The sequence below is a fragment of the Entelurus aequoreus genome, linkage group LG03, assembly GCF_033978785.1.
Source record: "Entelurus aequoreus isolate RoL-2023_Sb linkage group LG03, RoL_Eaeq_v1.1, whole genome shotgun sequence".
NCBI lineage: Eukaryota > Metazoa > Chordata > Actinopteri > Syngnathiformes > Syngnathidae > Entelurus > Entelurus aequoreus.
Window position 1 is genome coordinate 50,621,112 of NC_084733.1, and position 17,128 is coordinate 50,638,239.

Sequence of the window (17,128 nt, forward strand, 5' to 3'; positions counted from 1 at the left end):
CACATTGATCAACCTTAATAAATCACATTGCATGTGCTGAAGGAACATATTTGTATTTTCTCCTCCCAGTTTTGTGGGTGTTCTGATGATCAGTATATATTCTACATATTCATGAAGACAGACACGCTAAGTGGTTTACTCTCCTTATGCTGCTCACGCAAGAGACGCAGTCCTCTGCGCACAAGTTTAGTAGATCAACTTTGCATGTGCTATCAAGTTTCCAAGTGTTTTAGTACATGCAAACCTTTAGTATATTATGCCCAAAGTGTATCTGTATGTAAAATTAAGCTATGGAATTTATTAAGTAACAAACCTAAACAATGGACACATATGGATCAGTTTAAAAAAACAGTATGAGCATATGCTGTACACTAAGTACGAAGAAGAACAACTGTTGAAGAACGATGCCTGATAACATATCAGACACTTAATATGGGACGGTGGTTGGATCAAATACGCTTGGCTTCTTGCTATTCCTTTTTGGACATGTTAAATTGTGAAGTGTATGTGTTCTGTTTATTGTGCTGTACTTTTTTAACATGATCCGAATAAATGGTATTGTATTGTATTGTATAGAGGGGGATGAGCGGAGAAGAAGGAGGTGATATGAAGGGAGAGCCTGAATTCAGTAGTGTTTCTCACTTTGAACTTGTGCAGTAGTTAAGACATTTGTGCTAGAAGCTACAGTAATGTTATCAGTTATGCCATGTATGAACCTCTAAATTTTCACTTCCTGCTCTTTCTGCTTACTCAGACGGTACACCGGGCGACCAACCCCTTGCTTAGAGGCATTCATTATTGAAATGTCAGACACAAGGCTCAATCAAATTTTCCCATTGCCATCTACCACAAAAGTAGACTACAACAGCCTTGTAATGGAGGCTCCAATTACTACTTTTCCTCAAAATGAAAACAGTACTTCTTATATAGTGAGGACAAACCTCAGAGCTGTTGAATTACTGCAATACACTTGTACACATTGTATATGTATTGTATTGTATCATATTTGAAAATTGACAGCAAAGCTTGATTTCCTCTTGATTCATATAAAATCTTTCTGGGTTTGGTACTAACCTTTCACAGCTTTGTCTGTATCGCCAAGTGTTCCAATTACCTCGTCTCTTTGTCAGATTGTTATTTTTAGCAACTGATTACATAATTTGTAGGAAGGTTAGCTGAGAAACTGTGCCAGGTGGGTAAGAGGTTCCACGGAGAAGTGAAGAACCTGGAGAGATGGTGGATGATCGAGTCCATCTTGTCACGCGGCCATCAGCCTTTTTACTAGGATGTTTAACCTCTTACAGTCTTACTGAATGAAAGAAAACTGACAAAGTTGATGCTGCTAAGCGTTGACATTTTCTCAGATTTGCTGCTTGAATATAGACTTACTTTATAACATTCTGCAGAGCAGTCTGATTAGAATGTAGGGAATGTGTGAGCGGATCAATCCAAATATGGGGCTCAGATGGTATAGCGGCCGTGCCAGCAACTAGAGAGTTCCAGGTCTGTATTCCGCTTCCGCTATCCGAGTACCGGCTGTTGTGTCCTTGGGCAAGACACTTCACCCACCTTGCTCCCAGTGCCAACTGTGGCAGGAATTCCTTGCAAAAGAGATTCTTAATTTCATTGAAACTTTCCATCCATCCATCCATCCATCCATTTTCATTTCCTGGGTAAATAAAGGTTAACCATTTTTCAAACAAGTATCAATAATTCCGATACCAAGGGTATTATCGGAACTAGTGTGATAAGATCAATATTTTTAGTTCTCTTAATTCTTTAAACATATCTGTGTTTTGTTGTTGCTGCAGTATTCTCCATCCCTGTTTATCTGCTATTATTTGCTTGTGACAAAGAAAGCCACCAAGTTAGTCTACGAGAGTTTTGGTTGCTCATTGCTTATTTCACGTAACGAACCATACACTAACCAAGAGCTATGAAAGCAAGGGTATCGAAAGTGTAGGAATGTAATTTTTGTAGTGCACATTGTAGAAATAGTACTAAACCAAAAAACTACATGATTGGAAAAAATTAAGCAAAACATCACCATTTTCAGACAAAAAGCTGCAATATACATATGAAATTCTTTAAGCTTCAAGGTCTGAAATCATGCAATATGTAATAATTGTATTACATGGTATTATATTCTAATATTGTTACGATGTACGTATGTTATTTAGGGCTACTGTATTTTAGTATTCGACTAAACCATCGATTAGTTTGTTGGATTAATCGAGTATTCGGATAAAACACACCTTAAAGCAGGGGTCTCAGACACGCAGCCCGCGGGCCAATTGCGGACCACAAGACGTTATTTTGTGGCCCGCACCTTAATGTGAAAATGTAATGTCAGTGCGGCCTGCAAGTTTTATATGAATGGCGCTTGACAGCGTCATACTTGCCAATAGGGGTGTGGGAAAATATCGATTCAAATTCGAATCGTGATTCTCACGTTGTGCTATTCAGAATCGATTCTCATTTTAAGGAATCTATTTTTTTATTTTTTTATTTATTTAAAAAAAAAAAGTTTTTATTTTTTAATTTTTTTTTAAATTAATCAATCCAACAAAACAATACACAGCAATACCATAACAATGCAATCCTATTCCAAAACCAAACCCGACCCAGCAACGCTCAGAACTGCAATAAACAGAGCAATTGAGAGGAGACACAAACATGACACAGAACAAACCAAAAGTAGTGAAACAAAAATTAATATTATCAACAACAGTATCAATATTAGTTACAATTTCAACATAGCAGTGATTAAAAATCCCTCATTGACATCATCATTAGACATTTATAAAAAAAATTAAAAAGAACAATAGTGTCACAGTGGCTTACACTTGCATCGCATCTCATGAACTTGACAACACAATGCGTCCAATATTTTCACAAAGATAAAATAAGTCATATTTTTGGTTCATTTAATAGTTAAAACAAATTTACATTATTGCAATCAGTTGATAAAACATTGTCCTTTACAATTATAAGAGCTTTTTACAAACATCTACTACTCTGCTTGCATGTCAGCAGACTGGGGTAGATCCTGCTGAAATCCTATGTATTGAATGAATAGAGAATCGTTTTGAATCGGGAAAAAAACGTTTTTGAATCGGGAAAAAACGTTTTTGAATCGAGAATCGTGTTGAATTGAAAAAAAATCGATTTTGAATTGAACCGTGACCCCAAGAATCGATATTGAATCGAATCGTGGGACACCCAAAGATTCACAGCCCTACTTGCCAACCAGTGGCCCCCAGGTAAATTGAGTTTGAGACCCCTGCCTTATAGCCTCAGTGCGTATTTTAGGGAAAGTAGTTGAAATAAACCAAAAAAAATGGTGCTTGCCATAACATTAATTCTTTTTTCCCCCAATAAATCCACATTGTCAATATTGAAATTGCACTTTTAACATGTATGCATTAATAGAAATTAAAATACTTTTTTTTTTAAACGGCACCCACACACCATTGTTCTCTTTGCAGCGGCCGTGCGAAAAAGCTTTTTAAAGATCTGGGCACTCCATCTGGTCCACATTTAATACATGTTTATTATTTACACAATTATTCAAAGAAACACAATGTAAATAGAAGCTTTTTTGTAATCGACTTCATCAATTTAGCAGATTAATTGTTGCAGCCTTACTTTTATTATATATTATATGTACCGGTATATTGTATATGTATGTATATTTCACAAATAATAAAAACATTTTTTGTTTGCCTAAAATCTTTTTCATGTGTTTTGTTCTCCTTACTGTATAATCATATTCAACAAATCAAATAATAACAAACAAGTAAAAAGTATCAGTATCAACAATGGTATAGGCCAGGGGTGTCAAACTCATTTTAGATAGGGGGCCACATGAAGAAAAATCTACTCCCAAGTGGGCCGGACTGGTAAAATCACGGCACGATAACTTAAAAATAAAGACAACTTCAGATTGTTTTCTTTGTTTAAAAATAGAACAAGCACATTCTGAAAATTTACAAATCATAACGTTGTTTTTTTTACACTTACATGTTGCGGTTATATATATATATATATATATATATATATATATATATATATATATATATATATATATATATATATATATATATATATATATATATATATATATATATATATATATATATATATATATATATATATATATATATATGTATATATATATCAGTGTTTCCCACACATTCATTTATTTGTGGCGGCCCGCCATGAAAGAATTACGTCCGCCACAAATTTAAAAAAAAAAATAATAAAAATTATTTATTTATTTTTTGTCCTTTCCAGCTTCTCAGGCAAATCATATAGTTGATGTAGATGCCCATATAGGCTGTTCAGATTTACTTTACAAAAGAGAAGTGTAGGATACTTCTCTTGTTGCCTTATTAGTATTTGACCACTACTGTTTTCTGTTTATTTGTTACTGACTGTGGCAGGACACCTCTGCCTCTGTTTCACTTTATGTTGCTGGTAAATAATATGGTTGTAGTAGTAGGCTAAAGTTAAATGATTTAGTATGCACTAATTAAAGGGGCATAGCTTTAAGAGACATTTTAGCTTTTATATTTTATAAGATATATTTTTTGTAAGAACCACAATTAATAAATATATTTCAGTGAATAACTTATTGTTCAAATCTGTATATAAATATGTACATAAAGTGTTGTAATTATATTGTAAAATGGATGGATGGATGGATGGATGGATGGATGGACGTTTAAAACAAAACTGTTATTATTAATTAGTAAGTATACATTTTTTGAGCCTTTTTAGAGAAAATCATATCATTGTAGTAAATTATGCAAATTACTCGATGATGTCATGGTGACCACGTCCATAGCCACGCCCCCACCGCCACAGGTATCTTGGCAGTTTATCGGAAACACTGTATATATATATATATATATATATATATATATATATATATATATATATATATATATATATATATATATATATATATATATATATATATAATACAAATATATATATATATTTATATATATATATATATATATATATATATATATATAAATACAATATATATATATATATATATATATATATATATATATATATATATATATATATATATATATATATATATATATATATATATATATATATATATATATATATATATATATATATATATATATATATATTAATTAGTATTCTATCTTTATTTGTCGTTATTCATATTTTATTTTTATATTTTATTTTATTTGTCGTTATTTATATTTTCTGAATAAATTATATGATAATGTTCATCAGTCACCTCATTGGTGTTAATTTTCAATCAATCAAGATAAAAAAATTATATCAAAATCAAATTACAGTATGTTATTTATGTAGTCTGATCATTTTCCTCGACTGATGTATTAACATCACGTGGTTCATTTTGTACACATCATCTACAAAGATACAAATAATTGCTATTGCGACATCTAGTGGACACATTTAGAACAGCTGTTTCTTTCATTCAAAAATTTCCGGTTAATTTTTATACTTAGCAAACTCACCCCGCGGGCCGGATAAAACCTGTTCGCGGGCCTGATCCGGCCCTCGGGCCGTACGTTTGACACCCCTGGTATAGGCAATACTTGCCCTGTATTTACTTTGTATCGGATCCATATCAAAATGTGAAATATTGCGCAACCCTAATAACGGTTGCTCTTTACCAGCATGTAATATATAGGTCATGAGCAGGAAAGCAGTAAGAAGGGTTTTCCTGTGAATCTGGAACGTGACTGGCGGTTGCCAAAAGGATGGGTGGGGCTTAAAGGGGGAGGACGGGTGAGAGAGTGAGGGAAAGAGAGAGCTTTATACAGCATGCTGTTGCTTGGCTGCAGCGCAGTAGTGCTCCAAGTTGGCGAAGGGAGGCAAGGATTATATAAGAGTGTTACAAACATATGTCTGGTATACAAGGAAACTCCCTGCCCAATAAATTAGGCCAGGTGAATTGACCAGAGAATAGTTAAGAATGATAAAATATACAGTACTGTTTAAAAGTCCTAGTGCGCCATTGGTTTTGTTTGCATGATTTTACGAGATCAATTAGTACAAACATACCAATGTATACTGTTGTAGAGAGATGGCACATGGGCCAGTAAGAATTTATAACATCCTGTCAGGATGTGGATTAAAGTGCGGGTACAAGATTTTATTTTCACCATCACTATGGCAACAGTGAAACCGTACATTTCCCAGAATTATAATAGCATCACCTGTCTTCTTATCATCCTCCATGAACCAAAAAGAAACCTGCTAACTTACAAAAACATGGACCAGCAAAAACACATACAACACTTTTTACTTTCCCTTTTGGCGTTGGTGGAGCTCTAGTGACATTCTGGTTGTATATGATTGTAATCACGGGCGGCTAAAACAATAGAACTAATGATGCTCATGAGTTTTTCACAGTACTGTGTTAATCAAATGAGACAATTTGATTTATGTGACTCAAACATAATCATTTATTAGACTCTGTGACTATCCTTCAGGCACCCATTTAGCAATGCTGTGTGTGTGTGTGTGTGTGTGTGTGTGTGTGTGTGTGTGTGTGTGTGTGTGTGTGTGTGTGTGTGTGTGTGTGTGTGTGTGTGTGTGTGTGTGTGCGTGCATGCGTGTTTGTGTGTCTGTGTGTATGAGCATGACTGAGTTCAGTCAACCATGTCACCACATCAAGCTGCCCCTCTTCTTGGCCCATTCAGTCCCAGCATGGGCTTAATGTGTTCATCTCGTCCCAGTGGTTTTTGCTGGAAGGGTTAATCCTTGCAAAAGTGAAGACGCTAATATTATGTTATTTTTCCTTTTCTCCTCTCCTTACAGTCTAGCTCTACATCCTGAACGTGTGTTGGTAGCTACTGGACAGGTCGGCAAGGAGCCTTACATATGTGTGTGGGACTCCTACACTGTGCAGACTGTGTCGATCCTCAAGGACGTGCACACTCACGGCATTGCCTGCCTGGCCTTTGACCTAGAAGGACAGGTATACACAATAATGCATACTTTTACCTATGCCAATTTTCTGTTATGTGCAACTTCCTATTAACATGTTAATGATATTTAGATATTGCTGAATTTCCCCCAGGGATCAATAAAGTACTTTCTATTCTATTCTATTCTATTCTATTTCAAAGATGTCCCCATGAAATCAGAAATTCAAGCAATATTTGGATTTGTATCCTGTTTATGATCACAGTCGTGGCTGGAGACTATGTGGACACCCTGGACTGGTTGCTGGTCAGTTGCAGGGCGATTGTGAATAGCATAATGAGTGGCAATTGATCCCAAGTTGGTACAGTGCATGACATTTAGTAATGTGAAACACTACACTATAGATGGCCAAATAATTGAATGTGTGTTATAAAATATAATATAACATGTATATTACATTAAACAATATTTAAAATGAATTCTTCAATTGAAGGTTCATATTTTCATAGCCAAATGCCCAAGCCTCAGTGAGATGGTTGTTTATTGTTGCGTACTTGTTGATCAGTGGCGCCTGTTGGTCTTTCAATTAGGAAAAGAGCATTTTCAGCTACTCTGTAAACACAAGTGCAGTCTCAAATAACAAATAGAAGATGTAAAGATTCTCAATTTTAAAAAGACAGCATCACTTAAAGGTTTTAAATTCTCCATATCAACTTGGAACAACAAAATTAAACTTTGGCAGTGGCTTATATTTTTAAGGTCGCTGATTCGCTTATTTTGCTGTCAATCAAATTCAGCCTCAGACAGACCACCATGAGGAATCTCAGCATTCAGACCCTCCTTGCCCAAGCCCAATTTCCATACACTTCCAGAGACCTCTCTATGCTCCCCCATTGAAGTCAATGGATGCTCAGTTTAATGCACTATGACGCTACCACAATGAATGAGAAGGAAGTCGCGTCAGCTGTCAGCGAAAGTAGCTAAACAAAAGTTGAACGTATTCAAGTACATATTTAGTCAATGAAATGTAAACACAAAAGTACACATTTGACCACTAATTTTTTTATGTGCAGTCTTAAAGCAATCACCACTGTTGTAATGATAAAAGAGGTGTCACGAATTGGTCCATGGCGTGGTTTGTTCTCCCAGAAGGCAACGGAAAATTGGCGCGTGCGAGACGTGAATTTAAATACATGTTTATTTTAATTAATCAAAAAGGTGCAAACAAAAGGTGCTCACAGCGGAGGTAACAAACTTGGCTATACAAAACAAAAGACTTGCACAAGGGCACAAAAACTATTAAACAAAAACTTACTTGGCATGAGTAGAGGGGCATAAAAAAGAGCAGCATGGATCATAAGGGTGTGTAGATAATGTGGAGCATGAATGTGATGTCGCCAGAAAGACCAACAGAAAATGAAAAGCTTAAATAACACAGACATGATTAACAACAGGTGTGTGAGTCAAAACGTGAAACAGGTGCGTGACAGGACAGGTGAAAACTAATGGGTTGCTATGGAAACAAACAAACAAGGAAGTGCAACCAGGAACTAAAAAGAGTCCAAAAAACAAACAGCACATGGCCAAAACAAAAACATGATCTACAGACATGACAGAGCCTCTCCCTTAAGGACAGATCCCAGATGTCCAAAAACAAATAAAACAAGGCAGGATCGAGAGTCATGGGAGGGCGGGAGGGGGACTTGGCGGTGGGTCGCCAGACCCTGTGTCCCCGAATCCACCGGGGAAGAATCAGGTGGCGGCGACGCGTAGACCGCCGCTGTACCTGACGAGGTGGGCGACCTGGGAATGGCCATATCCATGGCCGACGAAGAGGTGGGCGCACTTGGCGTGGCGGACGACCAGGTAGTGGCCACATCCGTGGCCGACGAGGAGGCAGGCGCGTCGTCATCATGGCAGGCGTGGAAGCACCCGATGAAACCGGCGCGGGTGCAGCAGACGAAGCAGGCGGCGAAGCTTCGCGTGGAACGTCGGGCGGCGAAGCTTGGCGTGGCGCGTCTTGGCGAAGCTTGGCGTGGCCATGGTTGGTCTTGGTCTTGGCATGGTTGGTCTTGGTCTTGGCATGGAGGGTCTTGGCATGGCGGTGCTTGGTCTTGGCGGTGCTTGGTCTTGGCTTGGCGGTGCTTGGTCTTGGCCTGGCAGTGCCTGGCTTGGCGGTGCCTGGCTTGGCGGTGCCTGGCTTGGCGGTGCCTGGCTTCGTGAAACTGCGACTGGCGGCGCTTGGCGGCGTGGAGCAGCTACTGGTGGCGCTTGGCGTGGTGCAGCATGGCATGTTGCTAGCTTTGGAGCTAGCCGTGGTGCAGGTGGAGGTGGCCTAGCTGGGGGTTGCGGTTTAGCAGGGCGAAAGACCGGTGGTGGTGGCCGAACCGGAGGTTGCGGCTTAGCAGGCCGAAAGACTGGTGGTGGCGGCCGTGCTTGAGGCTGTGGCATGGCATGACGAAGAGCGACCCCACCTGAACAGTTCCCAGCCCTAGCCCCCCCTCAAGGAGCGGATCCCAGACGCGCTCCCCGCGGTCTGGAACCGTCTTTTGGGGTGGGTGGAGGGAGGTCAGGAGGGGGGCAGAATCATCCCCTTTTAATTGTCCAAAAAGTATTTTATTCTTCCCCACCTGGGATTGAGTGGGGGAGAAAACAATGTTTTGTGACTTGGGCGTGGCTTGAGTCCTGGGGGGCGGGGGATCGAAAGAAAAAGAGTTGAAAAAAAATTCCTGGTCTGTGCCGTCATCAGGGCGAAGCTAGGCTGCCTGCTGCTTGCTTCCGCCCGGAGGGGGAGGAGCTTGCGGGAGTGAGGCGTCCTCTCTGCTTGCGGAAGTCCTCCGTCTTGGGCGACGCTTCCGCGGCTGGGGCGACGCGCCAACGTCGTCCTCGGACCAAATGGAGCACAATGGCACCAGTCTTCCATCTGGCCCCCACATCAGGTCTCTGTGCTCCATGGAGGAGTAGCGCAGCGTTTCCTCCTCCATCGCGCGCAGGAACGCCCAAGAAGCCTCGTAAAAAAGTCCAATTTTCGTGCGGGAGAACTTTTATGCTGGCGACATAATGTCACGACTTGGTCCATGGCGTGGTTTGTTCTCCCAGAAGGCAACGGAAAATTGGCGCGTGCGAGACGTGAATTTAAATACATGTTTATTTTAATTAATCAAAAAGGTGCAAACAAAAGGCGCTCACAGCGGAGGTAACAAACTTGGCTATACAAAACAAAAGACTTGCACAAGGGCACAAAAACTATTAAACAAAAACTTACTTGGCATGAGAAGAGGGGCATAAAAAAGAGCAGCATGGATCATAAGGGTGTGTAGATAGTGTGGAGCATGAATGTGATGTCGCCAGAAAGACCAACAGAAAATGAAAAGCTTAAATAACACAGACATGATTAACAACAGGTGTGTGAGTCAAAACGTGAAACAGGTGCGTGACAGGACAGGTGAAAACTAATGGGTTGCTATGGAAACAAACAAACAAGGAAGTGCAACCAGGAACTCAAAAGAGTCCAAAAAACAAACAGCACATGGCCAAAACAAAAACATGATCAACAGACATGACAAGAGGTGTGTCAGAAAAGTTCCAGGAACAGAGTCACAAAATGTTTTTCAAACCCAAACTACAAATAGTCTATCGCCCGTTCCCAGCCTTTTCTGCCAAGGGTAGGGAGGTTGTTCCAGCACGGCAATCTTCTTCTCGGCCAGGAATGGTCAGAGGCTTCGGGCATTTTGAGTGGGAACGTTGTCATGGTGAACTCTCGCCTCGTATGTAGCACTGAATGAAGAAAACGCCGCAAGATGTCTTTTAAAAAGTGCTTGTTGATCATCTGACCCTGTGGCAAGAACTCCATGGACGATGCCCCTCACATTGAAGAATGTGATCAACATCATCAATCCCGGAATTTTTCTAAAACACTTTGCTTATAAATCTAGTGGCTGGTCTGTGTTGTCGGTGTGCTCAGTCAGTTATGCTGTCACAGCGTGTCGAAAAGGCTGATCACACAAGCTCTGTTTGAACTGCAGATGGCAATCAGAGCTCATTCTAAATGACATGTGATTACTCGAGCAGTGTCATTTGGACAGTTGCACTCAGGCATTTTGTTTGTTAGAGTTATGAGATTATGCAAGGTACAAATGTGTTGTGTGTGTTTGATCACAACAAAAGCCCATAGATGACTTTATTGACACAATGTATAGCCTGAGTTTATATCCTAAAATCACAAGGCCAAGCAGAATCTCAGGACACAGCGGCATACTTATTAATAATATTTTTACCGATGATTTTGATAATAATACCACAAGTGGCCTGCTAATATCCGACATCAGTGATCATCTGCCAGTTTTCATAATCTATGATGGAAACTACAAGAAGAGGAACATTGATGACAAAAATACTTTTTGAAGAATATGTACAGAACAAAGTATGACAGCTTTCAAAAATGATCTGAGAAAACACAGTTGGTACAATGTCTCCAGAAAATTATGTAGCTGATGCATATGGTATTTTTTTAACACCCTCAAAATGCTTTATGACAAACACTGTCCATTGAAACAACTTAGTAAGAAGCAAAAGAAAAATAATCAACCATGGACGACAAAAGGAATGAAAAATGGTTGCAAAAAGAAGAATACACTATATAGAACATTTATCACACAAAGATCTACAGAGGCAGAAAACAAGTACAAAACATATAAGAACAAGCTAACTGGCATACTACGACAAGTAGAAAAGAATATTACAGTCAATTATTGGACCAGAACAAAAACAATAAGAGAGCAACATGGGGCATCCTAAATAGCATTATTAAAGATGGTGCTAAAAATGACTATCCTAAATTCTTCTTTGATGGTAATGTAAAAAATGACAATATGAATGAAGTAGTTTATTCCTTCAATAAGTACTTTGTGAACATTGGACCAAATATGTAGGAAAAGATTCCAGATCCCGAGTCAGATGAGGACTTGAATGCCACCATAGATAGAAACCCCAACTCTATGTTCCTAGAAGGAGTGACAAAAGAGGAAATAATCAATATTGTGAAAAAAGGTAAATCCAAGACCTCAACCGATTGCATTGAAATTGATATGGAAACAATAAAAAAGGTTATTGAAGAGATTTCAGAACCTTTAACATATATCAACAACTAGGGATGTCCGATAATATTGGACTGCCGATATTATCGGCCGATAAATGCTTTAAAATGTAATATCGGAAATTATCGGTATCGGTTTCAAGATAATCGGTATCTGTTTCAAAAAGTAAAATATATGACTTTTTAAAATGCCACACTGACGTAGGGAGAAGTACAGAGGCCAATAAACCTTAAAGGCACTGCCTTTGCGTGCCGGCCCATACACTTAATATCTACGGCTTTATGCAACAGCCATACAGGTCACACTGAGGGTGAAGGTATAAACAACTTTAACACTGTTACAAATATGCGCCACACTGTGAACCCACACCAAACAAGAATGACAAACACATTTTGGGAGAACATCCGCACCGTAACACAACATAAACACAACAGAACAAATATCCAGAATCCCTTGCAGCACTAACTCTTCCGGGACGCTACAATATACACCCCCGCTACCACCAAACCCCGCCTCCCCCAACCCCGCCCCCCTCACCTCAACCCCGCCCCCCATTTCCTGAATTCGGAGGTCTCAAGGTTGGCAAGTATGCTCTAGTACACTCTGGACTGAAGCTGTGTGCCTTCATTGTTTTTGTAGCTGTTGTTTTGAGGCATGTTTAAAAAAATAAAATAATAATGCACTTTGTGAAATTCAAAGTATAGTAGTTCACATAGTTTTAATGGGTATCAGGATTATCTCAGGGAGAGCATGTCTTGTACAGCCCTTTGAGACACTTGTGATTTAGGGCTATATAAATAAACATTGATTGATTGATTGATTGATGTCCCAAATTCCAAGCTGTTTTGAGGCATGTTAAAACAAATAATGCACTTTGTGACTTCAATAATAAATATGGCAGTGCCATGTTGGCACTTTTTTCCATAACTGGAGTTGAAGTTGTTCTCTTATATTGGAAAACCTTGTTTTTGATTGATTGATTGAAACTTGTATTAGTAGATTGCACAGTACAGTACATATTCCGTATAATTGACCACTAAATGGTAACACCCGAATACGTTTTTCAACTTGTTTAAGTCGGGGTCCACGTTAATCAGTTCATGGTAAAGTTACATTGTTTAATTTCATCCAGTGGGGCATCACAACAAAATTAGGCATCATAATGTGTTAATTCCACGATTGTTTATATCGGTATCGGTTGATATCGGAATCGGTAATTAAGAGTTGGACAATATTGGAATATCGGATATCGGCAAAAAAGCCATTATCTGACATCTCTATCAACAACCTATCATTTCAAACAGGCAAATTCCCAGATAAAATGAAAATAGCAAAAGTCGTACCGATTTATAAGACTGGTGACAAACACCAGTTTACAAATTACAGAACTGTTTCTCTACTCCTGCAATTTTCAAAAATTATTGAAATAGAGCTGAAAATATCTTGTGGCGTACCTCAGGGATCAATACTGGGACCAAAATTGTTCAATCGCTATATAAACGCCATCTGTAAAGTTACAAAGTACTTAAAGTTAGTATTATTTGCAGATGATACAACTGTGTTTTGTTCAGGAGAGAACACACCATAGTTAATACAAATAATAACAGAAGAAATGAACAAATTAAAAACATGGTTTGACAAAAACAGACTATCTTTGAATCTCAGTAAAACTAAAATAATGCTATTTGGCAACAGTAAAAGAGAAAGTCAAACACAATTACAAATAGACGGAGTAGATATTGAACGGATAAAAGAAAACACATTTTGGGGTTTAATAATAGATGATAAAATTAACTGGAAATCTCATGTAAAAAATATACAACATAAAGTAGCAAGAAGCACGTCAATAATGAATAAAGCAAAACATGTTGTAGACCAAAAATCACTTCATATTCTTTACTGCTCACTAGTGTTACCATATCTGAGTTATTGTGTAGAAATATGGGGAAACAACTACAAATGTGTGCTTCATTCACTAACAGTGTTACAAAAAAGATCAATTAGAATAATACATAATGTTGGATATAGAGAACATACAAACCCTTTATTTATTAAATCACTTTTATTGAAATTCAACGATTTGGTGCATTTGCAAACAGCTAAAATTATGTTCAAAGCAAACTATGACATGCTACCCTACAATTCTTCTCAACAAAAATGGAGAAATATAACCTTAGAGGAAAATCTAATTTAAAACATTTGTATGCGCGTACAACACTTAAAACCTTTAGCATATCCGTATGTGGAATTAAATTATGGAATGGATTAAGCAAAGAAATCTAACAAAGCACCAATATAATTCAGTTTAAGAGACTGTTCAAACTACAAGTGTTCACAAAATACACAGAACAATAGTTATGATGAACATCTTGAACGCCTTTTTTTTTTTTGAGATAAAGATTATTTATGTATTTAATATTTCTTTACTTACTATGGTATATTATTTACTTATTATTTATTTATTCACTGTTCTGTTACAGAGAACAAGGAAATGGGATAAAATATGAAAAGGGGTAGCTCTGCTTCTTCTTACTCCTTTTCGGACGTGCTGTAATGAAACAACTGGAAATATGTGATGCATTACATTGTATCGTATGCATGTTAGAAATAAACTGGAACGGAACTGAACATGTAAACATGCTTTAGCCATCAACAAACATGAGTCAGAAAGCACTCTGTCAAGAAAAAATTGGTGCCTGCTAGATAATCTATGAAATGCCTTATGCTTGGCAAGCCAATAAAAGGAGACTGAGGGCCTGTTTTAGGTACTGACCCTAAATTTCGTTTTGGGGAATACACATATTGCAGTGTCCACTTAATGCCGATTTAAACGCTAAAGATCAATACTACTTTATGTAGGAACTATTTCTTGATTTTTATCTGTGCATGTCTCCCACGGGAGCTCTTGCACTGCAGTTATACCTCCTGTATTTTGCCGAAAGAAATAAGCCTATGCTCTTTTTCTGCATGGCTAACTAGCTGGGGATTTAGATGCGAAGTGACAGTATTTAAAGCAGGAGGTGCCTGTGTTGCTTCCAAGTGAGGTACAGTAGCTGTATTTCTCCCTCCTATTCAAATAATGTCAGAACAATACAGAAGGATCCCTGGTATGATTAGGCAGTCCAAATATAAAAGTAATTAAAGAATGTGCACCGACATCCTCTCAGTGTGACGCTAACCAGAGAAAACATGAAATAGTTGTGTTATTTCTGGAACGACCAGCAATCCAGTGTTTCCCCTCAAGCATGGTTCAACAAAAAGGACTTGAGATTCTAAAACTGCCGTTTCAGCCCTCTTTTGTGCACGTATTTTAGCTAAAACTTCCCCATGCTGCTCACCAGTCTGCACATGTCTTAAAACAAGTGAAAAGGGAGACATCCAAAGACTGATTCAGTCAGTGCATGTAAGAGGACATCCCCTGCCATGCAAAGCAGGCTACAGAGTGGAGCTGCATTTCCATAAGAGCAGCTATGTTCACTTCTGCTCGGCTGCTCCAGCCTACTCACTCAGTTAGCTATAGGAGGCTCCTCCAGCAGAAACACTCCAGTGAGCTCACTGGGAGCGCCAGGGGCTGGACAACTGTTCTGTAGACATTATTATTAACCTTTTCATTGTGGCTTGCCATGCCACAGTGAGGGTAGTGAAACAGCTTTTACTTGTATTTAGTACAACAAAGCCTGGTCACTCTGTGTTCTTCTATATGATGTGTGTTTCTGTCTGCAGTGCTTGGTGTCCGTGGGTTTGGACTCTAAAAACACAATCTGTGTGTGGGACTGGAGGAGAGGGAAGGTTCTGGCAGCCGCACCGGGCCATACAGACAGGGTAAACGCATTCTTCCAGCACCTTCGTCCATCGACAGTTCTCATTTGTAAAATTGAGGGCCAGTCCAAATAAGACATAGACAAATCAGCTCCCCTCATCTAATTTGGGTTTTACAGAGAGTGTTTCAGACACCACACAGCTAATCAAAAGGAATTTTCAAATGATGATTATACAGACAGGTGTTGTTTTCTAATACAGCCTACCCACTCTGCAACACAGTCATTTCAATCACACACATTTGTCGCTTTTCATTTATCTGTCACAAATCTGGCAAGTACGAGCATCCCTGCACAGCAATCCACACTCTGTTTCAATGGGATGTTGTGATATTTGTGCAAAAAGCCAATATTTTATGTATTCTCTTCTCTCCACAGATATTCGACATATCTTGGGATTTGTACCAGCCAAGCAAGCTCGTAAGCTGTGGAGTCAAACATATCAAGGTAAAGATGCATTTGCATGTTGCTTTTAAAAGGGGAACTGCACTTTTTTGGGGAAATTTGCTTATCATTCACAATCATGTAAGACAAGAACACATATGTTTTTCTTTTTTTTCTGCATTCTATCTAGTAAATAAATGCCATCAATAGTCCGTTACAATGGAGCTTATGGGAGTCGCTCTATTCTGTATATAACACCCTTAAAAAAACATCCAGACATCTCCATTAAGGTTTTATATACATGCTATAAGTATATATGGAGAGTAGTAACGAGCACTTTTATAATAATAAAATATGAATTTATTATTTACGCAATTTGCTTATTTTAAGCATTCGGCAGCGCATTTATTTCAAAAACGCATCAATTGGATGCCAAAGTTGACCAAATCGTCAGAATACGTCCTCATCCTTCTGCTATCCAGGTGAGAGGCATGATTTATGTTCTATAATAAAGTTCCACGAGCAAGAAAATGAGGAAGCAGCTCATCAATCGATCATGTCAACATTGGCACGCAAGCTTGTGATCACGGCGCCGCTAGAAATAGTTATATAACAATATCACTAATCATCAATCACTCAATCAATCAATGCTTATTTATATAGCCCTAAATCACAAGTGTCTCAAAGGGCTGCACAACCCCAATGAGACGTCGATGTGAATGACTATGAGAAACCTTGGAGAGGACCACATATGTGGGTAACCCCCCCCCCCCCTCTAGGGGACACCGGATGCAATGGACGTCGAGTGGGTCTGACATAATATTGTGAAAGTCCAGTCCATAGTAGATCTAACATAATAGTGAGAGTCCAGTCCATAGTGGG

The 17,128-nt window shown here is 38.6% G+C and overlaps 1 protein-coding gene across 3 annotated transcripts in view; it reads left to right on the forward strand.

Moving 5' to 3' along the window:
• Positions 1-17,128, forward strand: part of eml5 (EMAP like 5) — a 119,861-nt gene that overhangs the window by 23,239 nt on the left and 79,494 nt on the right. For all 3 annotated transcript variants that reach the window (XR_009825315.1, XM_062042075.1, XM_062042076.1), the window contains exons 2-4: positions 6,841-7,000; positions 15,768-15,866; positions 16,241-16,309. Coding sequence is in view for 2 of the 3 variants with exons in the window: in XM_062042075.1 (XP_061898059.1) it covers positions 6,841-7,000; positions 15,768-15,866; positions 16,241-16,309 (328 nt within the window). In the remaining variant the exon portion in view is untranslated. The remainder of the gene's footprint in view (positions 1-6,840; positions 7,001-15,767; positions 15,867-16,240; positions 16,310-17,128) is intronic.